We start from the raw sequence: 27,647 nt of genomic DNA on the forward strand, positions 1-27,647 counted from the left end.
AATAGGGCCCAGGGCATGCCACTCAACCCGCTGCCCCAGGGAGGCTGCCCTCATTGCATCCCGATGCAGGGAGCCAGGCCTTCCCCTTGCCTTTTGGGCTGCAGATCGCCATGTGTGTCCCCTGCAGCAGCTCGTGGAGCAGTGACACCGGGAATGTTTGCTTGCCAGTGCCAACGGGAGCTGTGCCGTCTGGTGTGTGTCCCTCGTGCTTATTGTCTCAATCCAGCTGAACTCCAGCTCTTGCACTGCGCTCACAGTGTCTGTCATGTCCCATTGATGTCACCCCGCTGTCCCTGCCTCATCTCTGCCTGCCGGGCTGCCCGTGGCCCCAGAGGTGCTCTTTGCCCAGCCGCTGCCTGGCAGGTCCCCATCACCGTGCAACCAGCCCTGCTGAGCACCTGTCCCCTGGCCTTCCTCTCCCCACCTTCATCCTCTCTGCCTTCCTCCCCCCTGCCTTCCTCCCTGGGGACCCTTGGAGCGTGGTGAGGCCTGGGCAGGGGCTCAGGAGCCAGGTGTGGAGGCAGCGGGTGCTGATGTGGGCCTGGGGCCCTGCATGGCTGGCCCTCCCGGCACCTCAGCACTAGCTCCAGCCAGCTCTATAAATAAAATCAGGCTCTTCTATCCCACCAAATAAGCTTTCATTGATTTTACCGATTCCTCCTCCTCCTCCCTCCCCTGGTCCCTTTGATATGTGGAGTCAGCTGCGAAGGAGCTCTGGGAGCAGTCAGGCTGGCGGGCAATATGCTACCCCCCCTCCTGGAGATAGCTGCTCTCCCCTGGTTTTCGCTCACGCTGCTGGAGAAGCAGTAGCACAGCTCCCCGGTGGAAGTTTGCCGGCTAATGATTTATTCATCTCCTCCTGCCAGTGCCATCGCCAGCAGCGAGGGAGCCCCAAGCCCTGTGCTGCGGGGAGGAGGATGGGGAGCTTGGGGCTCACCGTGGCCGAGGGAGCTCGGGGCGAGCTGACACACGGCTCCCTTCTCTGGCTGCTTCGCCTGTGGCCGTGCCGGCGGCTGGGATAAGGGGCCAGCCCTGGGGCTCCGCATCCCCACCCCGGCCAGGGTGCGGGCTGGTCCTGGGGCGCTGCCTGCTCCCACGCAGGCGATGCTCAGCCCCCTGGCCGGGCTGCGAGCAGTTCCCGTGCACACAGCAGCTCCCTGCGCAGAGCCTGCTAGCAACAGAAATAATGCAGCAAAATCGCAGCTCGTGCCGTCTCCCTGCCGCTTGGAAGTGCCTGGAGAGCTTCAAAAGCCGCAAGATGCTCTCGTTCCCATCCTTTTCCCTGCTGCCTTTGCCGCTCGCTGTCTGTGCTTTGGACCCCCCCCTTTCCAGAGGGGCACGGTGCTTTCTCAGACAAACGGTGACAAATTCAGAGTGGAGAAGGCTGCCCGCATCCTGCAGCGGGAGGCAGGCGGCCAGCGCGCTGCCGGCCCGAGTGGGGCTGCGGGTGACTCATCGCCATGCAGCATGTGATTACAAAGGCGAGTGCAGGCCCCTACTGTTTTGCACAGGTATCTGTGTCAGCTGGGGCTATTTCGATCTCTCCTGTGTGCTCTCGGCTCATGAGGAAGGTAAGGAATGCAGCCACGTAGCTAATTTGCCTGCCACGGGGACGGGCACGATATTCCCAGGAGCAAAGAGCCGGGGGTTTGGGTATTGCAACCGAATACCCCCAGTTGCACAACTGGGGGAGGAGGGAGCAGCATGCAATTGCCCACACGTTTTATGCAGTGAAGGGCATGCACACAAACTGAATGGAGGCACCAAGATGCGTCGTGACTGCACAGCACCATTTCTGTGAACTAAGCGACAGGCGGGGAGAATTTGGGGCTGTTATTATTAGCCGTGCTGATACATATAAGACAGAAGCATCAGGGCTGGGGTGAAGCTGTGTTTGGGAATGGCCTAGCTGGCAAAGCAGGGGGTGCACCGGAATAAATGGAGCAAGGCAGAGTGCAGCAGTGCAATTTCTCCTCCCTGCCAAAGCAGGGAACTAGGAGCTCCGAGGGGCCACGTCTCTCTCACAACCCGCACGCTGACTGCACGCCACCCCCTGTAAAGCCGCTAAGCTGAGCGGCGCTCAGAGAGTGAGATCTTTTGATTTCCAAAACGTTTGCCCAAGACTTCACTCATTACTCTTCCTTCTCTTCTCTGCAAGCAGGAAGCGGCGGAAGACTCAGACGTTGAGCGGTTCTTGGCTGGGCTCCAGGCGAAGGGCTGCAGCCCTCCAGCTGCAAGCAGCACTCCCTGCTAGGCTTTAAGCAACCAGGGTTGTCCCAGCAGGGCAGCAGCCGCAGCACAGTCCCCCTTGGCCACGAGCGGGGGCAGCTCTGTCATTGCACCACCACTTCGTTCCCCAAAACTTGTCCGTGCCAAGATGTACACGCCGTGCCCACCTAAGAAGCCCACCTGGGCTGCTGCCTCGCACAGCCTTCAGCAGCTTTCCCAGGGTGCTGGAGGTTCGCTCAGCTTCACCTGGAGGCTGCAAATGCCCTGAAAACAAGTGGTGTTCATCTCCCCGCTGAGCTCAGGGAGATGGGGCTGCAGGCGTGGGAGCAGGGGCAGAGCCAGGGAGAGCAGGGCAGGGAGGCTGGGGGCACCTCCTGCAGTGCCCGACCAGCATGGGGCTGGCCTTTAAAAGCAGAACGTACTTTTAATAAAATCCGAGCTAAGCAGCAGCATCGTCAGGGTGATAAAAATAAAAAAGCAGCAGGGGTTACAGCCCTCAGCATTCCCTGGGAATGGGGCCTGGCAGAGGCCAGGTTGGGCGCCCAGTCCAGCCCGGCAGTGGGGAGGGGAAGGAAGGGGGGAAAATGTCCAGTGTTGGGCAAGGCTCCGCATGCCAGAGAAGGCAAAACCTGATTTTTTTTTTCAATGACAGGTGCACTTCTTACATACACTTGTTATTTTCTAAATATTTAGTAACTAATTTCATTTGTTGCACGCATAAATGAGCAAACAGGACATATACAAATGTTGAAAAGTAAACTAGTTTGTTAAACTTCATTAAAATAAATTATGCAAATACCTAGATTGGAATGGGCTGGGATCACATTAGCAACAGTGATAAGAAATGTTGTTTATCCATACATATCTAGCTCTTTGAGGCTTGGCTTTGACAGCGTGCGTGGAGTCAATAAACAAACTGTGGCAACTGGTGGCATCTCTGTTTGCCCAGAGCTGTGGTCGGTCACAGGACAGAGTTTCCCATCCTGGGCTGATGACCAAACTGAGATCTTCACCTCGAGGTTGTCCCTGGAGGTCTCCTCTCTCTGGCTAGCCCCTGCCGGCCATTTGCACAACACCCGCTCCCCAGGCCCAGCCCCATGATGGCAGCACACCGGGGGGTGCAGAGGAGTGGGAGGCTCCTTGGGAGAGCCCAGCCTGGCTCCCACATCCCCATGTCCCCACGTCCCAACATCCCCAAAACATCCCTGCAATGTCCCCACGTCCCCACGTCTCCATGTCCCCACGTCCCAACATCCCCAAAACATCCCTGCAATGTCCCCACGTCCCCACGTCTCCATGTCCCCACGTCCCAACATCCCCAAAACATCCCTGCAATGTTCCCCCGTCCCCACGGCACTGAGCGTGCCCCCCTGAGGACTACTCGCTGCTCCCTGCAGCAGGGCTGTCACCCTTGGCAGGGCCCTGCAGGGGCAGGGTGCCACTCCAGGGCTCCTTTCAAGCTCCATTTCTCCCTGGATTTTCTGGACCAGCTTTATTTGCAGGCAAGAATCCTGTGATCGGCTGCATTTGAATGCTGCTTCTCCTGGGCAGAGCGTGGCCATGTCTGGGACAGAACAAAACCAGCATTCACAGGCGGTCATTGAAATTCCCAGCAGCTGTCCCATTCCCTCACTGCTCACAGCCACACGGGTGGGTTTGTCCCCGGGCAGCAGACGAGCTGCGTCTTCAGGGAAGCTCACCTGTGAGCAGCATCCCCCCTGCTCCCTGCTGCAAACAAGAGATCAGGTCTGGGGCTGCCGGCACATTCCCAGCCTTGTTCCTTCCTTGTCATCTTCCTTCATCCCCCAGGGCTGAGCCGTGCTGCGGGGGCGGCCACGGAGCCAGCCCCCAGCACTGCGCCTCCTGTTCTGACGGCACAGCCCCAGCCCCAAGCCTGATGCCATGGGACTTTGGGCCACCAGCAGCCAGGGGACCTGAGCAGCAGCTGAGTGCTGCATTTTGAGATCCCAACGTGGAGGAGGAATGGCTCGCAGGTGGCGTGGTTTGGGTGGGTTTGTCCCTTTGGTCTCACAAAGGTACCCATCCTCAGCGGGGTGCCAGCAGGCAGGGCTGTCCCAGGCGGGGACAGGTAGCTGTGGCATGGGGCTGGTGGGGACATGCTGCCTGCAAGCCCAGCAGGGCTGCCGCTGCGAATGAGTTTAGTGGCCTCGATTTAATTCCCACTTGTGCATGTTTAAAAAAAAAAAAAAAAAGAGGAGGAGGAGGTGTGAAGGCACAGAAGCACATATCCTCACAGCCTGGCCAGGATGGGCACGCACGAGCCACGCAGAAAGCAGGAGTGGGATGTGCCCAGCCCAGGGGCACCGTGCTGAGGTGGCGGCACACATGGGTGCTGCAGGGGGCCCAGAGGGACACATCCTGCCCACATCCCGGAGCCCCACACACAGGGGCTCCACTGCCTGTATTTGAGGTCCTTCGCCTGTCCTGCACAGTGAGTTAATGGCTTGATTTCTGATCTGATGCTCCTGTCCCTGATGACTCAGGCATGAGAACTGCAAGCAGATAAGAGCGCAGAGGCCTGGCTGGAGGGATGCTGGTGGCTGCTCAGCACCAGGCACCCCCCGGGCCTGGAGCCCTCCCAGGGGATTCCAGAAATGCTGCCAGCTGCGTGAGCGGCCCCGCAGGTACGGAGAGGGCAGCAGCTCAGGGAGGTGCAAACAGAAGCAGCGGGCACTGGTAAGAGCTCGGTTCAGCCCCATTACGGCTATGCCACCACCCCAGGAAGGGCACGGGGTGTTTGTGCTCTGTGTGAGCCACACGGGTGGCACGGCAGCACCTGGCCCTAGGGAGCCCAAACAAGTGGCTGGGCAAGACACACGTTTTATTAGGTATGGGGCATTTTTTTCCTCTCCTCAGTCATTTGCTTCCAAGTTCCTGGGCAGGGCTCTCTGCAGCTGGGGGGCTAACATTGCAGCTAGTTCAAAAAAAAAAAAAAAAAAGACCCATTTTTTTTTCTCCTTTCCCCAAATCCAAGCATATGAGGTGCTAGGTGCAAGCCACGAATAAATCCCATGTACCCTGACCGAGCTGGGAGATAGAAGCAGGGGAAATGGCTCCTGCCTCCACTGCTCCAACCTGGGCATGCAGCTGTCCCTGGGCTTCCCTCTTGTGGGATGAAGCAGCAGGGGAGACGCTGGGTGCTGCCGGGCAGCAGTGCTGAGCCTCTGCTTCCACCCAGGAGCAACTCCATGAGCAGGAACCCTTACCTCCTTTTTTTTTTTTTTTTTTTTTTTCCCTCAAGGCTTTATTTTCACTGCAGGGAATGATGCCCGGGGGGCTCATGTGGTCTCCGCACGCCGGGGACCAGAGGCCGGGTGGGAATCCCTCCCTGGGGCTGCTCCAGGCACTCACTGAGTGGAGTGGCACAACGTGGCCAACCTTGAACTATTCTTATCACGTCCCATCTGGAGACAGAAATCTGCCTGCTGGCTTTACAATTAAAATTGAAATGATTTGATTATGGGGATTCATTAGTAAAAACAAACAGCAGGCAGCCTTCCTCCCCCTCCCCGCCCATCCTTTCCTCCCCAGGGTGTGTTTTAGGTAAATGCTAGCCAGGATGCAGGCTGAGCACACAGAAGGGATTTGTGTCTGCAGCCTGTGCCCGTGGTCAGGAGCAGCTCACGGGGCACAAATCCCACAAATCAACCCCTTCAGGCAGGGGCACCCCCTGCTCCCCCAGCCCCATTGGGCTTCTGGTTTCCACTTTGACTCGATTAGCTCTGTTTCCTGAATCCCTGCAGTCACTTGCTGCTGCGCCCTCGCTCCAGCCTGGATTTCCCTTTGCCTGGATGTATTTTTCTTGGCCACAGCTGGCTCCTGCCTGAGGGTGAGAGCAGGCTCTGCGGAGGCTGCCCAGTGGCACACGGAGGTGATGGAGTCCCCAGAGCTGCGGCAGTGCTGGGGGAAGTAATTCAATTAACAGTCCGGCCTTGGGAACAGACTGTGCAGGCCCCAGGAGGAGGAAAGCTAATGAAGGAGTGCTCACAAGTCCCGGCCATGTTCGGTGCTAAAGGGGAGCCGGGGCTGCTGGCGGTGCTGGGTTTGTCTAGCAGCTGGGATGGCTCGTGGTGATTCGGCAGCGAGGTGGGAATTACTCCACTTTTTTTTTTCCTCGAGGTGCCTGCGGCTAGGAGAAGGCTTTGAAGTGGCTCCTGGCACTGCATTGGGGTGGTTGGAGGAGGTGTGTGCACGCAGCAGGAAGCCCTGGCTGCCCGTGAAGAGCCCAGAGCCTGCAAAAGGCAGGGTGACATGGCTGTCCTCAGGAGGGGCAGGGACATGCCTGGGGACGTTCCCCTCGGTGCTGGGATGAGCTTTTCCATCTCCATCTCCCACCATCAGTGTTTGCTCCAGCAGGAAGCTGCGCAGGGGATTCCCCCAGCACTGGTGGGAGCAGCCAGCTGAGCAGCACTGCCTTTGCACCCTGGGGGCCACCAGCACCCCGAGGACACCCCGAGAGGCATTTAGGATGCTCTTGCAGCCCCACGTACTGCTGTGACAGCCGTGAGCAGCCACCCAAGGGCGCAGGAGTGCCTCAGGCTGTGGGGTCTGCCCTTTAATCAGCCTGGCAGCTGTCACCAGACGCAGCAGGACCGTGCCCTGCTCACCCTATACCCCTCACCACGTGCACCAGCCTCTGCTCTCCGGAAAGTCCCGGGAGCTCGCCCGCCAACAAAGTCACCTTGGGGACGGGAGAGCCTGCAGGGACCTGTCAGTGGCTGCCAGGAGGGTGAAGCGCCCGCACCGAGGGGCAGGGGAAGCCCAGCAGGGGGGGCAGGGTGCATCGCCCCGGGACCCCCGCTCAGGGGCTCTGTGCCCAGGGACGCTGCGGGGGTGCAGCAGGGACAGGGATGCGTGGCGCAGTGCGGGGCCGGAGTGCTCGCCTGGCTACCCACAGTGGGCAGTGCTGCCTGGCCGCTCCAGCTGGCTCACATCACGTCGGGGACAGGCTGGCTTTGTGGTGGCAAGAAGCCTCCCCCCAGCTGATGGCATTTGGCTGAGCTGCAGCAAGGGGAGGCGGCGTGGGTTACAGGGTTACGTGAAGGTGCAGGGGGCATGGTGAGGACAGCGCCCGGGCTGAGACAGGGCTTTGCCTCCTCCACAGCACATCCCAGGACAAGCACGTCCCATCCCAGCTTCCCTTTGGGACGAAATTTTTAACCAGATCAAGGGTTTAACTTTATCAGCGGCTGGAAAACGTGACTTTTTTTTTTTTTTTTTTTTTTTTTTTTTCCCTGGGGCAAAGTATCTTGGCTGCCTGGCATTTCCTGCAGGTTGCTGCACAAATCCCACGCACGGCTCCCTCTGGCTCCCACTCGGCAGCTCCCTGGGCACAGGTAATGGGGGGACGGTCAAGCTGGGAGCCCCCCGCAGCCCTTGCACAGCCCCATCCTCCCTCCAAAATTGCTGGTTGCACAGATCCAGGTGCACAGACATAGAGCAGCTGGCATGTCCTCTCCCACAGGGGACACAGACTGCCCTCCCGGTGGAAGAAAAGCCACCACAAGACCTCTGTGTCCCCTCCAGGGGACATCCACCTGCTGGCACTGCAGCCCCCAGCAGCCCCCCCAGTCCCGGAGGGCCTCGCACAGCAGCCAGGCCTGGAGCAGCAGCACGATGATTGATTATTGCTATTAAGGCCGGCGAATGGTCCCTGCTCACATCCCGGTGGTTCGGCAGCAATCAGTCACTGCGCGGTGGGGGGACAGCCCCGCTCTCCTGCAGTGCCAGAGCAAGGGTCCAGCAGGGCTCCAGGCGCCTGGCACAGGGAGCACCGCCTCCTGGCATCCCCCAGGGCAGGCAGAGGGCAGGCAGGGGGAAAGTCAGGGTCCGCAGCCCCCATCCCAGTGCCGTGGCACGGTTTCACGGCCAGCCAAATGCTGGGCGCAATGTTCTGGGAAGGGGCTGAGCAGGAGGCAAGGCACTGGCTGGAGGGTACCAGCAGGCACAGCACTGCTGTGGGGCTGAGCCGGGCACAGCTCGAGCCGGCGGCTCATCTGGCAGTGCCGTGACAGCAGGGACAGAGGCAGCAGCCAGCTGCTGGCTGGGAAGGGAGGGCCTTAATGATGGTCTGTCTCAGCAAAGGTAGCAGAGCATGAAAGCAATTTCACACTTTATTAGACAATTCAGGTGCTGGCTGTGCAAGGCAGGAGCCAGCAGCGCTGCTCGTACCTCCCTTCCCACCTCCCAGCCCCAGGGCCGCACTCTGCGGAGCTCAGCCCCCTTCTGGCCCTGTGGGCAGCTTTCCCGGCGGGTCCTGGGGGTCCTGCTTCCCCTGGGCCACACGGCTCCTGCATCCAGCCCCTCTCCCTGCACACTGCTGCACGTTTCCTCCCCTCCTTGCACCCTGGGGTGTGGGGATGGGTCAGCGTTTGGGAACCCTAGCTTGGGACTTCCACGGATGCTGCTCTCCTCTTTGTGGTGCTGGCTGGACTGGGCTCACGGCCATCCCTGCCTGCCCCCGGTGTGCCCAGCTGCAGGCACGCTGCGGCTGCTGCCCTGCCAAGCCTCCTGCTGTGTCTCTGGGGCTGTGCACACCTGGGCAGGGAGACAAGGCAGGGGCAGAGCAGAGCCTGAGCAGCCACCTCCTGCCTGCAGGAACATGGCTGTGCTGGCACCCTGCTCCTCGGGGACACCTCTTTTGCCTCTCTCTTCCCACCTGAGCAAGGGAATGGGGGATGCTGTTGTCCTTGGGGACGAAGCAGTGGGCAGAGAGGCAGGGGAGCAGCTCTGCGCCTCCCCGAGCACAGGGCTGGATCCGGCACACCAGGAAGATGGGGCAGGGCACGTCTGCAGCATGCTGCCTGGAGCTGCCATGGGGATGAAGGGAGCTCCTGCTCCGCAAACAATCCGTGCTCATGGAGCTAACGCAATGCTAGGCCAACATATCAGCTCTGCAGACCCTCCCAGGGCTCTGCAGCCCTCTGTGCCAACAAGAAGCCCCGTTTAACCCACACTGGCCTTGCCTTGACCACTGTGCACCCCCCCAGCACACAAACAAGTGGGCCAGGGGCCAGCAGGTCAGATTTGATCCCTGCTGGCACACCCTGCATGTGGACACCATCCAAATGCCTCCACGTCCAGGATGTGAATTAGCCCCAGCGCTGCGCCAGCACCAAACTCCTTGCAGGGCAGCGGGCAGGACGCAGGCAGCAGGAGCCACCCCGCAGAGCCCTGGGCACGGCGAGACCCCGGGCTGGGAGCATCTGCCACGGGCATGGCCCTGCTCCAATGCCTAACCTTGGCCCCGGCGCCTGGCCAGGAGCCGTCCCTGCCCGTCATCCCCCGTCCCTGGTCACAAGCATGTTCCGCCCGCCTGGCCAGAGCATTCCTCCTAGGAGAGTGTGTCCTCGCCGTGCTATTTAAAGGCACTCTTGTGCCCTTTATTTTTCCTTGTGGTTAGGCTGGAAGAGACCTGTGCCCTCCGCTCACCCTGAGGGAGCAGCTCGAGGCTTGGGACAGCAGTGGGTACAAAGGGTTTGGGAAATATTCTGGGAGAAGTGAGGGACGTTGGTGCCTCGCAGCCTCACACCATGTCCAAGGGCACCTCCTGGGGACAGAGCCTGCAGGTGAGGTCCCATGGCCATTGAGGTTCGGCGCAGGAATAGCTGGTACTGCAGAGCCCAGCTCACCCCTTGGGGCTGGGAGAGCAAATGAGCAGCACCAGCTACCTCCCCTCGCCCCCCTGTGGCACTGCAGCCTTGGCAGCTTGGACCTGAACTACCTACGGACAGTTCCATCTCATCATCCCTAGGGACATTTTTCCCACTGACACAAATTTCAACAAACCCCTGCAAACCTGCAGCCACCTGCTGGCACTCCGTCCCGAGCCTTCCCTCTGTGTCTCCCAGCAGTAAGCAAACACACGTGGGACACGCCACCCTCCTGCCTTCCTGCCCTCGTGCCCATCGGCACAAAACACGTCTCCCCACCTCCGTGCCTGTGCCCATGTCCCCTGGGCCATATCCTGCTGCTTCCCCAGCCCGGGGCCGTGCAGCCACCCCCCTTCAGCATCTCTGCGACGAGCTCCTCGGGTGCCAAGCGGATGGCTCTCAGCTGAAAGCAGCACGAAGCCTGTGCCCTGGGGTGGTGGGCTGACAGTGCTCACACGGGCAAGCTCCAGCCCATGGGCTCCTGCACGGGGACTGTCACCAGGTAGCTGGAGGGCACATAGCCCCTCTGGCCATTCACCTCCACCAGGCTCCACTCCGTACTGCCCTTCTTGTCATGTGGCTCCAGCACCACCACGGGCTGCCCCGCCTGCAGGCTGACCTCCTGCGGACTCCTGGCAGCAAAGGAGAAGCCAGCGACCACCTGCGGAAGGTGAAGGAGGTGAGGGAGCCCTTGCTGGGAAGAGGAGACAAGAGGGGAAGGGACAGGCAGGGCAGGATCTATAGGGGACACAGAGGCTATTTCCAAGAGGGCAGCACAGTCCTGCCATCAGTGGAGGGACGGTGGGGACCCCACCAGGCACAACTCGCTTTGCTCTGTCCACAGCAGGTCCCAGCAAGGCAAATCCCAGCTGTGCCACTCCTGCCAGGCACACAGCTACATGTATATGATCCCACGTGCTGGAAAAGCAGGTCCACATCCCCACCCGCATGCAGGGACAAGCACCGAGCTAGCAGGGTCATGAGGAACAGCCCCAGGGGTGTCCTCCACTCTCACCTGGAAAGCCGGGGTGAACGTGGCCACCTGGGGCCTGGGAGCCTCAGGTGATGCGTATGAATGTCGCCTTCTGTCTGGGACACTCTCCAGGGTTGGTGTCTGCATCCCGGGCTGCTGGCTTTGCACCGGGCTATAGGGCTGCAGTTTGGCAGCAGGCACAAACCCTCGGGGACCTGGAGGACACGCACACACACACACCGTTCAATCAGCCCTGCTGCCTGACACATGTAGGGCTGGCTGGAGGAGAGAGGGAGGATAACCTGGCTATTGCCTTTCATGGCACAGGAGCCCTGCTTAAACTGGCCCATTGCTAGGGGACATCCAGCAGCAAAATCCAAAAAAAGGGGTTTCAGGATGTTTCTGCATGCACAGGGTTCTCCTTTCCCAGCCATGACAATTCTCAAGTGCTCCCTTGGGGAACAAATGTGGAAACGCATGGTTTAGAGCTAAAGGCTACAGGTGTAGCTGGCAAAGCAGAGCTGGGTTTGGTCTGAGCCACCTTCACCCAAGCTGAGAAAATGGTTCGGATTTGGTTTCTGACCCTGGTGCCATGGCAGGGAGAGCCTCCCCGCAGCGCTCGCAGTACCTCCAGCATCCACCAGCCATCTGCTCGTGTTGCCCTTGGTGTCGACGCGTTGCAGCAGAGCCACAATCTGTCCCCTTTGCAAGGTCAGGTCCAAGTCTTTGCTGCCGCTGACGTTGCTTGTCACTTGGTAAAGTTTGTCTGGGCCATGTTTGCTCACGAGGGAAAGGACCTTCCGCTCCTCAGCAGGGGTCAGGGGCTGGCAGGGAGCAAGAGACACAGGAGCATTTAATCAGACATGCAGCAGGCTGAGGTGCTCCACGTGCATGCTCCATGTGCACGCTGTGGCTGCAGTGACCTCCTGTGCTGCTGTCTGAGCCAGCCTCCCCCCGGGAGATGTCCTGCACCATGCAGCCTCAGTCCTGCTGGCCCAGGGCACCCCTCCCAGCTCCTACCTGCGTCACGGGGCCTGGTGTGACCGTCTCAAACGCCTGGGTGAACGTACGGAGCTGGGCACCAGCCTGCTGCAGAGTGTCCTCCACCAGCCTCCAGAAAGCAGGCAGAGGCATGTGGCCATGGGGCAGCTGTGAAGACAGACCCTGAGGTCAGAGGGGCCTGTAGGGATGCACAGAGCTGCGGGTAGGGTCAGAAAAAAAGGAGCAAGAAGAAAAGAGGTGACAAAGCAAGAGAACAGAGTGCTAAAGATGCACCTTGCAGTTGAGATCCAACCCCCCTCAGCAACAAGAGCTGCTGCCCTCTGGCTGTGAGCCGTTGGGCTGCACCCAAAGGAGCAGTGCCCAGGTCCTGTCCTGAGCCCCCAGCCTGTAACACCTCACCCTGAGGGACACAGGAGGGTCTAGCTCAGGGCTCTGCACCACAAGCCCCCAGGCCGAGCAAGGGGAACCCAGCCCCACCACTGGGGACATGCCAGCAGTGCCTGAGGTGCGGCTGCACCACGTCCTCGTCTTGGTCACGGCTCAGGCCAGGGCCATGCTCATCCCTGAGCAGAGCCATCGCTTGCCAACAGCAGGCTCACGGTGCCCGTGGGGTGAGGCCTCCCGGGAGGCATCTCCCAGGGTTTGGGGGCCCAAGCAATGCTCCTTCTCCAGGCCAGGAGCTCTCCTCCTCCTCCTTGTCCTCCTCCTCCTTCCCCTTCCCAGCACAGAGCTCTCCAGAGCTCAGAGCGAGCACTGATTCTCCCAGCACCACATCAACAAATTACTAGCGCTACCCTCCAACAGAGAACAGGACAGCTCCTGGCAGCGAGGAAGAGAAAATTTGGCTTTCCCTGGACGACAGGGAGGAGGGATCGCTTACAAGTGCTGGACAGGGAGCTGCGTGCCTGCAGGGCAGGCCAGGGACACAGCGAGCCCTAAGGGCCCTCACGGCCCGAAGGCAGGTCAGGCTCAGCACGTACACCAGCATGTGCCCCCACGCTGAAGAGCCTCCCTCACCTGCTTCAGCTCCTTTTCCGCCTCGTGCAGGACCTCCGCAGCCAGGTCCTGGTGCAGGACGCAGAGGGAGCCCAGCACCTGCCCCAGGAGCTGCACAGCCACCTGGTTGAACCGCGGGAGCTCGGCCACGAGCAGGGCATTGATGGCAAGGTAGGTGTTCATGGCAGCTTCCTCGTCATACGTCACACTGCCCAGCTCGCTCTTGCGCTCCTGGATCTCCTCGTAGTCCAGCAGCTTGTCCAGGCGCTTCTTGACCAGCTGCTGTGGCCCCACCAGCATCTCCGAGAGGCTGCAGAGGGGCTGCCAGACCAGCCTGTCCAGGCGTCGCTTCTGTGGGGCAAGAGGACCCAAATCTCCACGTGAACCCCAGCAGGCCCAGCCGTCTGCACGGGGCGCTGTCTTGTGCATTAGGAAAGGCCTGGGGGACCGGTTGGAGGGCTTGTGTGGAGTAGGGCGCTCCCGAGGTGTCCTTCCCTGCAGGCACATGGGACGCCCACCAAAGCAGCCCCTTGGTAGAGCAGTCACACTGGCCATAACACAAAACCGGGGCTCCACAGGCCCCCCGGGGCTGCGCCTGCTGGTGAGGACGCTGCCTGCACTGGGGCCGCCCTCAGCTCCTGGCTCCCCTGCCCCTGGGGAGCAGCCAGCCCTGGTAATGCTTGCTTGTGACCCTGGAGACCTGTGGGGAAGGAGCACTCACAAACTCGGGGAAAACAGCGCGGTGGAGGTGCTCTGCGAGGCGGTGGTACTGCTGGGCAGGGCCCTCCTCCATCTGCAGCTCTCGCTTGTGTGGGGCAGGCACCAGGAACGCCTGAAAAGGAGGAAGCGATCGGGGCTGGCCTCCAGACGCTGCCCAGCACCAGCCCACCACATTCCCCTACACCCACGTTCCCAAAGGCACACCGCCCTGACACTTGGGTTTGGTGCTCCAGCAGCTTGGGGGCTTCCTTGTGTTTGTGTGCAAAGCATTTATGGAGAGCATGAGGGGTGGGAAGGGAAAGGATACCTCTCCTTTTTGGCCCTCCCTGCCACAGAAGGGACTGGAGATGGAAATACAAAAGGGTTTGACCCTGTGAGCAGGAGGTGGCAGCTCTGATCACTGCTCTGTGTGCTGCTCCCCAGCCCTGCAGAGGTGCTCGTGGCGATGTATGAAGCAAGGTTTGCTTCTGCTTTGTGCTAGGGGCACACATGCACAGAGCCCTGCCAGCCAGCGTGGGGAGAGGCCAGGCCACCCCTGCCCTACGGGAATATCTTCAGTGACTCCCTGGGATGGCTGCAAGAAGCTTTCCAAGGGAAAGAGACATGGCACAGGTGCAGCAGGCACCTTCCCCAACATCCAAGCCCAGCACGACTCCTACCCCAGCTTATTTCCCAGGCTGCCAGGCCTGTCTGCAGACCCCTGATGCCCTGGTTGAAGTCAAGGAGGTGACTTACGGAGATGCAGCTCCCCGAGGGGCAGTGCCAGGCAGGTTTCCAGGCACACACGATATCCTGGGGAACAGTCAGACCCTGCCACATCTCACTGGTGTGCAGATTGCCATCCTCTTGTTTTCCGTCCTTTTTACCCACTCTTTGGGCTCCAGGGAGTTTTCCTGTCCCATTTTCCTCCATCCCAATCCAACCTGGGGAACCTTTCTCAATATTTTCATGACAAGATCTTTCCACCCTTCGAATTTCTGCTCTCTGAACCCTCTGCCATTTCCTGAGATTTTCCTGGTAATAGTGTCTGGGGACTGCAAGCTTTGCCATCACTCATACTTTCATTTCCTTCAGATGCCCTGAGGGATTTCAATGAGAAAATCATAGCAATTACTGACCCAGGGCACCTCCAAAAGGAAGTCTGCTGTTGTGCCTGATTTGGGGACACTTCTGCCTTCTGTCTCTTAATGCAAGAGTTTCCAGGCTGAACAACATTTAGCACTTTCAGCTGTTTGATGCCTTGCAGTAATGATCAGCATAAGGACTGATTGCTCCCAATAGACACCCAACTCTGCCGATGACGCCTTTGTTTTAACCTCCCCTGGACAGGAGCGATCCTCAGATATTGTGCAAGCCCCCAGCACAACAATTCATTTTAGCTGAGAGCTGCAAGTCCCTGAACATTTCCAGCTGCTGTTTCCTTGCTTGGAAGTGTTCTGCAACCCTCTGAAATGCGTCCTGAGGCCTGGATGGGGCCAGTCCCCTGCAAGCGGTCAGGGTTTTACCTCTAAATGTGCCATATAGGATGCCACGTTCTCCTTCAGCCCAGCCACACTGGATGCCACGCTCTGGAACTTCTCCTCCAGGTTGTCATATTCCTTGTCCTCTGTCTGCAAGACAAGGGGCAGCTTGTCCCTGGCTCAGGCAGGCCAGGGAAGGGTTCAGGCAGGGGTGATGAAGCTGGGGGATGAGGAGGGGGAGACCCTGAGGGGCTGCAGGAGTTTGAAAAGGGCCAAGGTCTGGGGTGTGTGGGATGCACGCGGGAGCAGGGCACTGCATGGGGTTGTGGTGGTGTTGGGGAAAATGCCACAGCTGCAAGCAGTGCTCCCTGCCACTGGGTTTGTTTGCTTTTGTTGGGATGCCCAAGGGTCTGCAGGGCTTCTGGAGGTCAAGGTGCTTCCCTGTAATGCCTGCAGCTCCCACGGAGGCAGGCAGGGAGCTCTGTACCTGCATTCCTGACCCTTGCAATGGGGCAGCAGGAGCCACCCTTAGGTCACTTGGCAGTGGGACAGGGGCTCGTATGGTAGCACGGGCCACTGGGCGTCAGCATCGGCCAGGCTCAGCTCTCCCCACCTTGGGTATGGGAGGAAAGTGCCAGAAGCAGCCAGAGGAGGAGCAGCGGGTGCTGGTCACGGACGGGCGGGCTCGCACCTTGCTCACGAAGCCGGCCTCGTGCATGAGGAGCCGGCTCAGCCGCGTGGTCTTCTTGGCAATGGAGTGGGTGTTGAGGCGAGCCAGGCGGTCCCGCAGCGTCAGGTGCTCAGCCTTGTTGTATTTGGTCGCTGCCTCGGGGGAGACATGATGTGGGGAGGGAAAAAAGCTGGTGAGGGGCCAGGCGTCCCCGGGGGCCCAGCACTGGCTCTGCAGGGGAACGGGCAAAGGGGCTGCTCGCACAACTGCCCTCCCCTACAGCATCCACAGGACCCTGAGGGTGCATTGTTCATTGCTCATAGGACAGCAGGGACCCAAAATCCTGCCCACAGCCCCTGGCAGACACAGATCTAACCCAGCACAGCAGATCTGGCTCTGGGTTTGATGCAGCGCTGTGTGCTGGCAGTTTCGCTGCAGGCAGATGTGTCCCTTGTCCTGGCTCTGCCTCGCAGCCTGAGAGGCCTCGGTGCGTGCTGGGGCAGCTGGTTGGAAGCTGCTGGGAATGAGAGGAAAACGAGACACGGCTGGAGAAGTTGTAAGAGCATCCTCAGCAGCCTGGCAAAGCAGGGAAACTACGAGGTGCGAACAGCAGCGAGGCTGGGGCTGATCAACAGGATAAGCACAGCCCACATCAAAGAAGGGCAGCCCCGGGGAAATTACCATGAAAACCAGAAAGAAAAGTGAGTTCCCGTTTGTGGGGAGCTTGATTTCTCCTGTCCCAAGGGCAGGGCTGTTCCTCCCGATTCCCCAGCCCGGGGAATGCAGGCAGACCAGTTCTGTCCCCCCCCCCCCCCACCCCGTGCCACCCTGCCCCTGCAGCTTGGCCAGGGTGGCATTTGTCCGAGCAGGACCAGCGGTGCCTTGCGGCCCTCTTAATGAGCACAGTGCCAGGAGCTGCCGGCACACCGCCCCTGCTGCAGCTCCACCAGAGGGCAGGAGGAAGGGAGAGCTTGGACTTGAGCAGGAATTAACGCAAAAACATCAGGGCACGACTGGGGTTGGACTGAGGCTTCCCAGGCACCGAGTCCATTGCCAGTACCGTGCCCCCTGCCCTAACCGTGCCCCCACTCACCCACTTCCCGCTGCCGCTTGTACTCATTGATGTTGGCATTGGCCTGGGCCATGGCGCTGACGGCTGCGGCGAGGGCCTGGTGGGTGCTGGTGCCGGCGGGGGTGTTCTCCAGGATCTTGCCCAGCAGCAGTGGGTATTTGGTGATCCTCTGCACTGGCATCACCAGGAAGAAGCTGAGGTCCGAGGCGCTCGTATGAGGCCTGGTGGAGAGGGGAATTTCGTGAGGCCGATGGGAAAGAGCAGCCCTCCTGCCCTGCTGCCTCTCCATGCTTCTCTGCAAGCATTTTGGGGAGAAAACGGAGCCTCTCCAGCACCAGGAGAGATTTGCTGCCTTGGACCTGCAGGTGAGCTGTGCCTGCAGTCCTGGTGGGGTTTGTGGCCATGAATCCCAGCTCCCCACCAGCTGTGCCCCCCTGGGCAGTGCTGGCAGGGGGCTGCTGTCACCCCCAGCCCTGAAGGCAGTGCCAGCCCCAGGAGGGTTCCTGGCCTCCCCGAAGAGTACTGGGCTTGTCCAGCTGCCAGGCACGGGGTATGCAGGCAGGGCCCCCTCCTTCCCACACAACCGGTCTCAGGAGTCATGTCAGCAGTGCTCCAAGCAGCAGGAAACCCCAGCGGCTCCTCCGCTGCCATTCCTGCTGCTGGCAGTGCTCGTGACCACGTTGATAGGGCTGGAGCAGTCCCCTAGGGCCAGCCTGTCTCTCTAGTGACACCGGGGAGTGCATGCCCTCCGTGGGCACAGCCCTTTGGATGGGAGCGATGTGGGGGTGAGGAGCGGGCAGGGGCTGTGGGTGCCACCCCATCCCTTGCTTTGGGTTCTGCCATAAGAGACCCCCAGGCTGTAGTGCCAGTTTGGTAGGTCCCAGAGGATGCAGGAGAGGCTGCCAGCAACTACAGCAGGCAATGCCATGATGATCCTGCACTCAGCATGGGTGCGTGCTCCTGGGCACCGAGAAGGCAGCTTGTTTAGAAGGGCAAGGCCAGCAGGCAAACCATGGAGAGGGAGGAGGTAGTCTCGGCAGCAGGTACCTACACGGTTGCATTCAGGGTGTCCATGATCTCCTCCTGCAGCCTGGGGTCCTTGCGGTAGCTCTCCACCAGCAGGAGGGCGTGCTCATAGCTGGCGCAGTAGATCTTGTAAACGGTCTCCATCTCCTCTTTGAACTCCTGGAACAGGGTGCCTGGGGAAGGAGGGCCAGGCTGGAGAGGCTGCTCCTTTCCCATGGGGAGGGGTCTCGTCCCGCACACCGAGACAGCTCTGCACCCCCAGGCACCTCTGCCGGGCTGGGCCCGACGCTGCCCCCAAGCACTCGCTTTCTGCAGGTCAGAAATCCAGCAGAGACCCCTGGCTGCAGAGGGGCCACTGGCGTGGATCTGCTCTTGGCACTGCCCCACTTACTGATGCCCAGCAGCTGATCGTGCTCCTGCGCAGCCGTGGCCTCAAGCCCCCTGAGAAACTGTCTGGAGAGGTGAAGGATGTCGTCAATGTTGGAGAAGAGTCCTTCCAGGTCAAAATCAGGCAGCTGAAGGGAACAAAGTTGCCCCAGAACAAGCCAAATAAATGAGGTGAAGGTGGATCTTGCATCCCAGAGTCACGCCCACCCTCCCAAGCACCAGCGTCCTTCCAGCTGCCTCACATGACATTTGAGGAGCTGGAAATGCTCCATTCCAGGAGGCATTTGGAGATACTGAGAGCTGGTTTTGTTCCCAAGCAGGACAATGAGGCCTTTCTAACATTACAAAGGTACCAGTTAGAGCCTTAGGATGGCTGTACTGGGTCAGACCTGATGACTGTCCAACAGAGGACCTTGGCTGATGGAGGCATCTGGGGAGGCTGGGAGAGCAGGGTGAGCAGGCAGTGACCTCGCAGCCGTGCTCAGCACTGGCCTTGCCAGGATTCGGGTGCCCCACCACTCTCGATGGGCTCACCCTACAGTCCCCAGCCTCAGCAAAGGTGCCGACAGCCCCCCTCACCTGCTTCTGCTGGAGGTGTGCCCGGATGTCCGACAGGCACAGCTGGAGGTTGTGCACGTAGCTGGCCTCGGTGGTGATCAGCTCCTCCACAGCCAGCCGCTGGCTGAGCTCCATCCTCTCGCAGAGCGTAACCTCCTCGTAGATGTGTGCGTCGGGGTCGGCTGTGCCCTTGGTGGGCGGCTCTTCGGTGTGGGGGCTCGCCATGCCGGCGGGATGCTCTGCAAGGGCAGGTGTGTTCAGGTCATGGGCTGAGCAGGGACTGTTCTACGGGGTCTGGCTTGGTGCCCACGCTCGGTCCCCCTGTACCAGGGCAGGGAGCACGTCCCCGGGCACATCTCCGGGATGCACGCTTGTTGCACAGGACACACAAGCTGCGGTGCCATACTCCAAAACCATAAAACCATAAAAACACTGCAGGTGAGGAGCAAGCCAGCTCTCAAGGGCAGGCACCCACGTGAGGCAGGCGGGGACTTGCCGAGCACCCGTGCCCAAATTCCAGCGGCTGGGAGCAGACAAGGACAGCCCTGGCTGCAGGCAGGGGGCTGCAGCAGCACCCCCAGCACCAGCTCTGCCCCCCTGCCCCGAGAGCAGCCTGGGGCTTCAACACCTCCGTGCCCGCGCTGGCACTGCCCAGGCTGGCTGATATTGCTGTGGCAGCGCCTGGCGTGCTGCCTCGCATTCAAGAGTCCTATTCAAAGTACAAAGAGTGTTTTTGCAGTGCCTGAACAACAGGCGTTTCTGTGCTAGGCAGAGCTGATTTACTGGGGGGTGAGGGGGAGGGAAGAAGTGGGCAAAGGCGTGGGTGCCTTTGCCAGAGGCACTGGAAGCCCCTGGTGCTTTGCACTGCGGTGCCTGCTCCAGCTCCCTCTGCCCTCAGAGAACAAGAAAAGTGGAAGCTGATTCATGGCATTTCCCTTCCTGGGGAATGTCCCCTCTTCATGCTGATGCCGAGGAGGAAGGTGCAGCTCTCAAGGCAGCACAGATAGTGCTGTGACCTGGCAGCGTGAGGCAGGAGGCCTTGAGAGAGAGAGAAACAGCCCGGCCCACGCCAGCACGGCCCCCAGCATGCAGCTGCACAGCACCGCGGTCCCACGGGTGCAGAAAGCCCCGGGCACCTGCAGGGGAGCAGGGGGCTGAGGACAAACCGGAGCCTCTGCTCGGGGTCTGCTCTAGCAAATAGCGGGCAATGTGGCTGTGAGCACTGGGTAGCATGGATGACCCTGCCTAGCAAAGCCCAGAGCTGCTCTGGAGGAGCCCTGGGCTTGGCAAGGGACATACGCTGAGAGGGAAGGCATGGCACCTCTGCCCACCTTGCAGAACTTCACCCCATGAGCAGGCATCCCTGCCCTATGCATATTGGGTATATCTGCACGTCGGCTGCGGTGGGGCATGGGGAGCAGGATCCTGCATCCTTCTGGGTACCATGGAGGTGCCCAGTCAGAGGGATGCCACCAAACGTCGTTAAACAAGCGAATGGCTGGGGCTGGCAGAGCTGGCTGTGAGCTCTGTGTGGTGCTGGGCACGCAGGTGCGGGGACCGAGGTGAGGGCAGAGCTGAGGGTCCAGCCCCACTCCCTGAGCCCCCGCTGCTGCCCTGTGCTGGTTTCCCTGGGGTTTCGGGGTGTCGCTGGTCCCTACGCCAGCACCTGCGGTGTCACCAGTCCCTACGGCAGCATCCGTGCGGCTGCCCTGGGGTGTCACTGGTCCCTGTGCCAGCATCCCTGGGGATCATTCCCAGGCTGAGGAAACCTCTCCCCCCCTTCCATCTGACACCCCAGAGGAAGAATAAAATCCAAACTCAGCAGCGAGCGGACTGCCGAGCGGGTTGATCCCCCGCTCCCCTCCCTGCCTGCCTCCCCCGGCGCCCCCCCGGCTCGCAGCATCCCTGCCCGCTGCGCCTGGGGCTGGCAGCACCCCGGGCCCAGCACCCTAAATCCCACCCCCCCACCCCCCCGGGGGGGCAGAGCAGGGCCGGCTGCGAGCCCCCGGCTCCCCCCGGCTCTTACCTGCGGCCGAGGCAGGGGCTGGCGCCGGGATCCGCGCTCCCGCTGCTGGGGGGGGAGCTAGTGATAAACCCGCTGCGTCACGGCGGCGGGGCCGCGGGCGGGCAGGGCCGGCCCCCAGCGAGGGCTGAGGGTGTCCGGCAGGGTCCCGGCTTCCCCAGGAGCTGGGGGCTTCGGGGGGCCGGGAGCAGAGCCCCCCCCCCCCCCGGTAGCTGTGCCCGCAGCGCGCCCGCAGCAGGCGCAGGTTCCCCCCCGCTGCGAGCGAGCGCGGCCCCTGGTGTCCCGGTGCCTGCTGCCTTCGCTCCTGCCGCCCTGCGCTCCCGGCCCCGAGCTTGCTGCAGGTGCCCGGCCTCCGCCCCAGAGCCCCCCCAGCCCCAGCGGGATCCCCGCGCCCCGACAACACCCCCCCCCCCGGGCTGGGGCATCCCCTTGGCCCCGCTGCCAGTGCCCCACTGCTCAGCCGCAGGGAGGGCTTGGAGCAAACAGAAACGAAGGAAGTGGTGCCACAGGTGGTGCAGCCAGCAGCCACAGGCGTTTGGTGTTAATTTTGTAGATATACGTATTTATTTTTTGCTTGCGCCGTGCTTGCAGCCCTGCAAACAAGCTATGAGAGGGCAGAGCCTGATGCACAGCCGGCTCCCGCAGCCTTGTGCTCGTCCCCAGCCCAGCCGAAGGGAGGTGACAGCCACACTGGGCCTTTTCCGGGCTGACACACAGCGTCCCAAAAGTGGCACCACAGAAAGGGCTCACACGCTGCCTTATGGAGGGGTGCACCGGGGGAGACACAGCCACGGGAGCACGCAAGTGACCCACACACGGACAGGCAGCGAGGGCCTTACCTGGCTGGGACTTCAGGGATACAGGTGTTCTTCCTCCCCTGCAGCAGCGATTCTAGCCTCGCCCAAGTACCTGTGAAGCAGTGAGGTGCCCAGCCAGGCGGCCTTTGGGCCAGCATTGCAGTGCTGTCACGAGTTTCCCAGCTCCGTCCTTGGGCAGGTGCAATGACACCATGTCCGACAAAGCCGTCGCCCCTCGAGGCACATCACCACCTCTCTGCCCACATCAGCACCGGCTGCCTTATCACACCAGGGCCTGGCACAGGCTCCCCCAGGTGCGGACGGAGCCCTGGCCAGGCAGTGCTCCCCTCCTGGCTATGTCCTTTGCCCCGACGGGCTGGGGCAGCAGGGCAGCATTCCTGGCTGCCCGCTCCGCCCCGGCTGGCTCACACTGTGGGTGTTCCCCCGGCACGTTTTCAATTCCAATCCATTTTTTCAGACGCTTGGAAACATGGCTCAGGGGATTTCCTTGCAAGACCACTGTGCTGCCGAGTTGTTTTCCCCGGTGTGAACGGTTTCCTTCTTGATTTCCTCCCGTCCAGCCCAGGGCTGGGGCTGTGTGGCTCCACACGGGTGGCTCTGTGACAGGTGTCACAGCTCTGTCACCACTCCAGGGCTCCCTGGGGAGCCGGGAAGGCGAGGGAGTGGGCTGGCTGCCACTGCTGGGCTCTGGTTACAAGGGAAAAGCAAATAGGTGAAGGCTAGCCCAGCACAGTTGTGTTCCCAGGTTTGGCGCTCCCATTAAGCTGATCTGTAGGGCCCCAGTGTGCTCTGTCCTCGTGGCCAGCCAGCCCTCAGACCCTGCAAACACGACACCCAGTGAGCTTGGAGGGGAAGGCGCATGGGAGGGCGCAGTGCGGCGGGGGCGGCAGGGCAGGGCTGCCTTCTCCTGCTGCACACCAGGTTGGTGCAGCCTCGCCGCACGCCTGTTTTTCCAGGAAGCTTCTCCCAGAGCCACCTCCACCACTGCCCGGCCCCGTTCACACCCTCTGCCGCTTGGGAGCTCAGTGGCTGGTCCGGGACAGGGCGATGCCCCTGCGCAGGGTGATGACAGCCCGCTGACATCTCGCCCCAAAGCTGTTTGCTGCCGATGGCTCAGAGCGCAGGGATTTTTCCAGCTACGCAAAACCTTAAAGCTCAGGCTGCTCAGTGAACGCCAAAGCCATCAGGGGGCTCTCTGGGAACACAGCGGATGTGCTGTGAGCTAGCCAGGGCTTGCTCTGAAAACAAACACAGCTTCCAGCCATGCAAAGCGCGACAGCTCTGGGTATGCCCAGTACCGGCAGGCAGGAGGTTCTGCTCGGAGCAGTGTGTTTGTACAGGAAAGTTGTGTTTCCTTTATTTAATCTTTCTCCATTATTATTGCTGTTCTTTGGATTTCATTCCCGTTTTGAAAGGACTTCACGACCACACGCTGCTATCAGCCATTCATATTGGAAACAAAAACACTTGGAAAAAAATAGCTTGCTCGAGAATGTGCTGGCAGGTGTGTCCTAATTGCAGAGCTTCCTCCCACACTGCAGGTTTACGGAGTGGACTTTGCCTCCAACACCACTGTGTGTGTGTGCTGTGTAAGCAGGGGATTCGAGCCAAGGTGCTAGGAAGAGGAGAAAAATGATGTGAAGCTAAAGGTCTTCGTATCTAGCTGGACATCAGAAAAAGCACCACCTGTAAAACCACATAGATGCCATTCCATATAGATGTCATTTCATTTCCTGCTTCTTCCCCTTCCAGTTGACACAACCGGTACTTAAATCCACCATGGGAGCAAGGAGGGCTGGGCACACCTTCTGCCGGTGCTGACACCCACGTGGCTCACCGGGCTGCGCCGAGGGGCTGCTCCCAGCAGGCAGCGACTGCCTTAGCTCCAGCGGTCAGACAGGAGCTGCAGGCTCCAGCCTCGTGCCGGCAGGGCACTGCCTCCACCGTGAGGCAGAGGAGAAGGCTAAAAATAAGCAGATGTAGAACTTGATCCAAGCAGAATAAATTGAGCCAGCTCTTTATTTCTAAGGGGGTTGTTTATGGGCTGTAGGCCTGCGTTTGTCTTAGCTGCGTGATGTGCTCCTTCCCTGCGCTGCATGAGGGTGTCTTTGGTCACAGCGGCAGAAATCCCCATCACAGCTCTGCCCCCAGCTGTGCCATCACCTCCCTGCTCTCGTTTCCCCACAGCACGTGCCTGGTGCCCACAGGAAAAGAAGCGCGATGATGGCTGGATGACAGTTTCCTGCACACAGACCACTGCCGCTGCCCCTCCTGCTTCCTCCCAGGCCGTGGGCTTCAGCCTCCATTCCTGTGGGTTTTTCCTCCCCCACTGCAGGCAACCCCATGAAAAGAGCAATCCTCCCGAGGAAGGTGAAGGGTAGACAGATCTGCTTCATGGAGGAAGCTTCAGCTCCTCTCTGCCTCTCCAAGGCTGCAGCTCCCGTCTCCTGTACTGACATTGTAGTGCCTGAAGCTTCATGTCCACTGGCCTCTTTGGTCCTTCCCTCTCCCCACCACACCCCTAATGCCCTGCATTTCTTTCTCTGCCCTGAGATCCCCTGTGCCCTCCCAAGGCTGGTGATTCTGGGCCTTTTCTTGCTGGTACCTCTGTGGTGGAGGGTAACAGTTTGCTGGGGAGCACAGTCAGCCAGGTAGCAAGTGGGTTGTTTTGTAAGGGCCGTGGCTTGCATCCCATTCCTGTCCATCCAGGACGCAGACACGGGGTCCCTCCTGGGTTCTGGTGGCCCCACAGCCGTGCAGGGTGTGTTTCCAGGGCCATAGCTCCCTCCTCTGGCCTGGCCACATGCAGAACTGTGCATGGTGCTTGGGGACAGGGGCGGCTTGCCCAGAGCTCCGTCCCACCGAGCCCGGCCGTCCTTCTGCTGGCCGTGAGGAGGCACGAGAAGAGGAAGAAGAAAATTTGGCTAATTTATGCCGATCCATCAGCAACATTGATCAAACTGACATCTTCTCCCTGCCTGACTTTGTACAGTTTCCTGCTCCACCCACTGCAGGATCGGAGCCCCATGCTGCCGTCGTGGTGTCGCAGAGCACACCGTGCCTTCGCTCAGCACCCCGCGGCCAGCACCCCACCCCAGGGTGCAGTTGCTGTCCTGCGCAAGGTGAGGGCATGAGAAGATCAGTAGAGGCATGTCCCCACAGGATTCACCTTCACCTTTGGGATCAGCTGCCTCTGGAGTCCCACCAGCATCCGCTCCTCGGGCAAGCTCCTGCAGGAGCGGTTACCCCGCAGCCACCGCAGTAGCTGCTCCCTGAGTTGCAGGAGGTGACTCCTCTTGCCCATTAGAGGAACGGAGGGTGGGAGGAAGGCAGGAGCAGCCTTTGAAGCTGCCAAGCCAGTTTGTGTACCAGCTCTCCATCCGTTTTTCCACTGACGCAGCTGGGAGTGTCTGATGTGATGGGGCTTGCGTCTGCGCCGCAGGCAAGCCCAGCAGCTGCCCCTTGGAAGGGGGTGTTGTGTGCTACTGGGGGCACAGCCCCAGCCCATGGATCTCAGCCATGTGCTGTGTCCCAGAGCACGGTACGGATGGCTGAAGGGAAGACTTTGCAGTAGGCCACCAGCTCTGTGCCCTGCCATGAAGGAGGGATGGGGTGGGCAGCCCCCAGGCTTTCTGCAATGGGCTGGGGAAGCCCATGGAGCCTTTTCAGGGGAAAAACCCAATGCCTGGGCTTCCCCTTCGGGTCTTGAGCAGATAAACGGCCAGCCAGGAAGAAACAGGCATCTCCACTGGGGGCACTTCGAGCTCCACCAACACATTGCTCCCTGCCTAAGCGGCAGTGCCCGCCGTGAGTCTCTTGGCTGTGAGCGGGGCTCCCCGTGCGTCAGCAGCAATTACCGCACCGCCTCCCCTGCAGCCACATGACGATGGCAGTGTCACAAGGGATGTCGCCATTGTTAACCCAGGTACGTGGTGCCAGCTCCAGCTCCTCCACCCACCTTGACTCACCAGCCTACACCCCAGCTGGAAACCTCTTTGCCAAGCCTCAGATCCCGCTCTTGGCCAAGGAGGGTCATGGGGTTCTCCAGGGCTCTCCAGCATCCCCAGACATCTGCCTGAGCTGGAGAGGAGACAAAGCCCATCCAGGCTCCAGGGTGGACTGGCACGGACACTGATGCTCCTTATAGGACAGCTGGCCTTGGAGAAGCCCTTGGGTTGTGCAAACCACCCCATGGCTGGTAGGAAACCAGCACGTCCCAGGTTTTGGGAAGGGGGCCTTTGGCAGGGGATGTGTCCTTCTGCCATCACACACTGCAGCAGGCAGCCTGCTGTTTCCCCATGGGGGAGCACACCAGAGGTCTGTCCCCAGATATTTTTGCACTGGGAGAGCAGATCTGAAGCACACAAAAGGTCAGCAGCATTGGGCAGGCAGCCGCCACTCACAGTGTGCCCTTCTTTCCTCCAGGGGCCCGGACGCATAATGAGGGATACATTTTCTTTCTGCTCACTGTCAGGTTTCAAGTCAACAGGTTTTCCTGGCTCCCAGCCTTGCAGGACTCCTTGTGCTCGGTCCATGCTCCTGGCTGCAGCTGAGGTCCTCTCTAGAGGGCTGTCAGCAGGGTCTCCTTCCTCCTGTACCACTGCACCCATTGCTGGAGGACTGATGCTGCATGCTACCTCGCACCCCAATCCCGTAGGCAATCTGCCCTTATCCGCGAGCCATGGAGAAGCTCTGTGGACAGAAGTTCCAGGTCAGACCGGGATAAATGCAGCACTGGGGCAGGCTCGCTGGTGTGAGAGCAGCCTGAAAGAGAAAACGCACTGGTAACAGGAGCCCTCGGCTCCCCGTGGGTCTGCCACACACCGTGCTGGCATATGATACTGCAGTCACATTTTCAGATGCTCAGGACAGTTCAAGGAGCAGGCAAGAAGAGGAACAATTGTTGATTTGGCAATGAGAGGTTCCCAGAGCCTGGCTGATCGGTTACTGTTGAAAGGCCACTGATTATGAGAAATTGCTGCATGCCCAGAGTCCACAGCGTCGCAGGCAACAATGGCCGAAACATGCCTGATTTGGGATTTTCAGGAAAAAAAAAAAAAAAAAAAAGAATGGCCTGAGAAAGGGGAGGAACAGCAAAGTGACCGCAATTGCCGACAGCTTAGGAGGCTGTGTGCAGGTCTGGCTGTCCCCATTGCCTCTGTCCCACAGGGGACATGGAGAAGGGAAGGAACTGCAGCCTCTGTATAAGGAATGCTCTGTGGCCAGGAGCAGGGATGAGTGGGAGGCTGTGATGCAGACCTGGGAGGGACTGTGCACCGCCTCCTCTGATGCAGGGATAGGGGCTCCAGCTAACACTACCTGCAGGGAGTTTAAAACAAGGAAAAGGAAGTGGTTCTTGGTTCAACGTGTAGTTAAACCGTGGAGTTCCTGGCCACAGGATGTGACAGATGCAAAGCATTTAAACAGGATGAATTCATGGGATAAAAATCTACTCAGTTATTAAACACGGAGAGCCATCACCAATTCCTGAATGCTGCAGGACTGTTGGAAGCTGAGACTGCACTGGGAAGTATCGCTGCACCCTGACTGTGCTCCTCCATCACCTGATGGTGGCCGCAGCTGGAGCCAGGGCACTGGCCTGGAGGAGCCGCCCCATGGCTCTTGGATTTGCCACACTGGGCGCTGAGGTGAAGCCACACACAAAGCAGCTCCCTGGGAACACCATGCACCGATGTCCTTGCCTTCAAGACGTGCTGGGCTGCTCAGGGGCACAGCCATCCCAGGGAGGCTGCTTCTCACCGCGGGCTCAGCCCTGCTTGTGCTGTGCTCTTGATCAGCTCCAGACCACCACAAGGTGTTTCCCTTGCCTTTGGTTTTAACAGAGCAGTTAGTAATAATCAACTGGATTTATTTTTCTGGAAGCATTTTTTGGAATGCCTTGTGACACAGAGCATCCCTCTGTGCTCTCTCTGGATTCTCAGGCAATATAGAGCCTAGCAAAAGCAAATAATTTGCTGTTAACAGTCATCTTGTGATGTCCTTGAGACAGGGGAGGGGGAAAGAGTCCAGGAATTCATGG

At 60.1% G+C, this 27,647-nt stretch overlaps 1 protein-coding gene across 2 annotated transcripts; it reads right to left on the bottom strand.

Annotated features, from left to right (window-relative positions):
• Window positions 1-8,335: 8,335 nt before the first annotated feature.
• Window positions 8,336-22,771, bottom strand: ARHGEF37 (Rho guanine nucleotide exchange factor 37). Of its 2 annotated transcripts, none has more exons than XM_080555218.1 (13): window positions 21,629-22,771; window positions 18,788-19,005; window positions 18,213-18,336; window positions 17,847-17,994; window positions 16,817-17,016; window positions 15,745-15,875; window positions 15,099-15,203; window positions 13,595-13,705; window positions 12,895-13,224; window positions 11,896-12,024; window positions 11,504-11,699; window positions 10,918-11,090; window positions 8,336-10,563 (listed from the first exon to the last, which is right to left on the bottom strand). In XM_080555218.1, the coding sequence occupies exons 2-13, from the start codon at window positions 18,989-18,991 to the stop codon at window positions 10,354-10,356; spliced, it is 2,061 nt and encodes a 686-aa protein (XP_080411344.1). In that variant the 5' UTR covers window positions 18,992-19,005; window positions 21,629-22,771; the 3' UTR covers window positions 8,336-10,353. The 2 variants fall into 2 exon arrangements, with proteins under 2 accessions (XP_080411344.1, XP_080411345.1); XM_080555219.1 differs by lacking the exon at window positions 21,629-22,771 and adding an exon at window positions 20,793-21,123.
• Between the last annotated feature and the right edge of the window lie 4,876 nt (window positions 22,772-27,647).

This window comes from Anser brachyrhynchus, assembly GCF_964034855.1.
Source record: "Anser brachyrhynchus genome assembly, chromosome: 14".
NCBI classification, from domain to species: Eukaryota; Metazoa; Chordata; class Aves; order Anseriformes; family Anatidae; genus Anser; species Anser brachyrhynchus.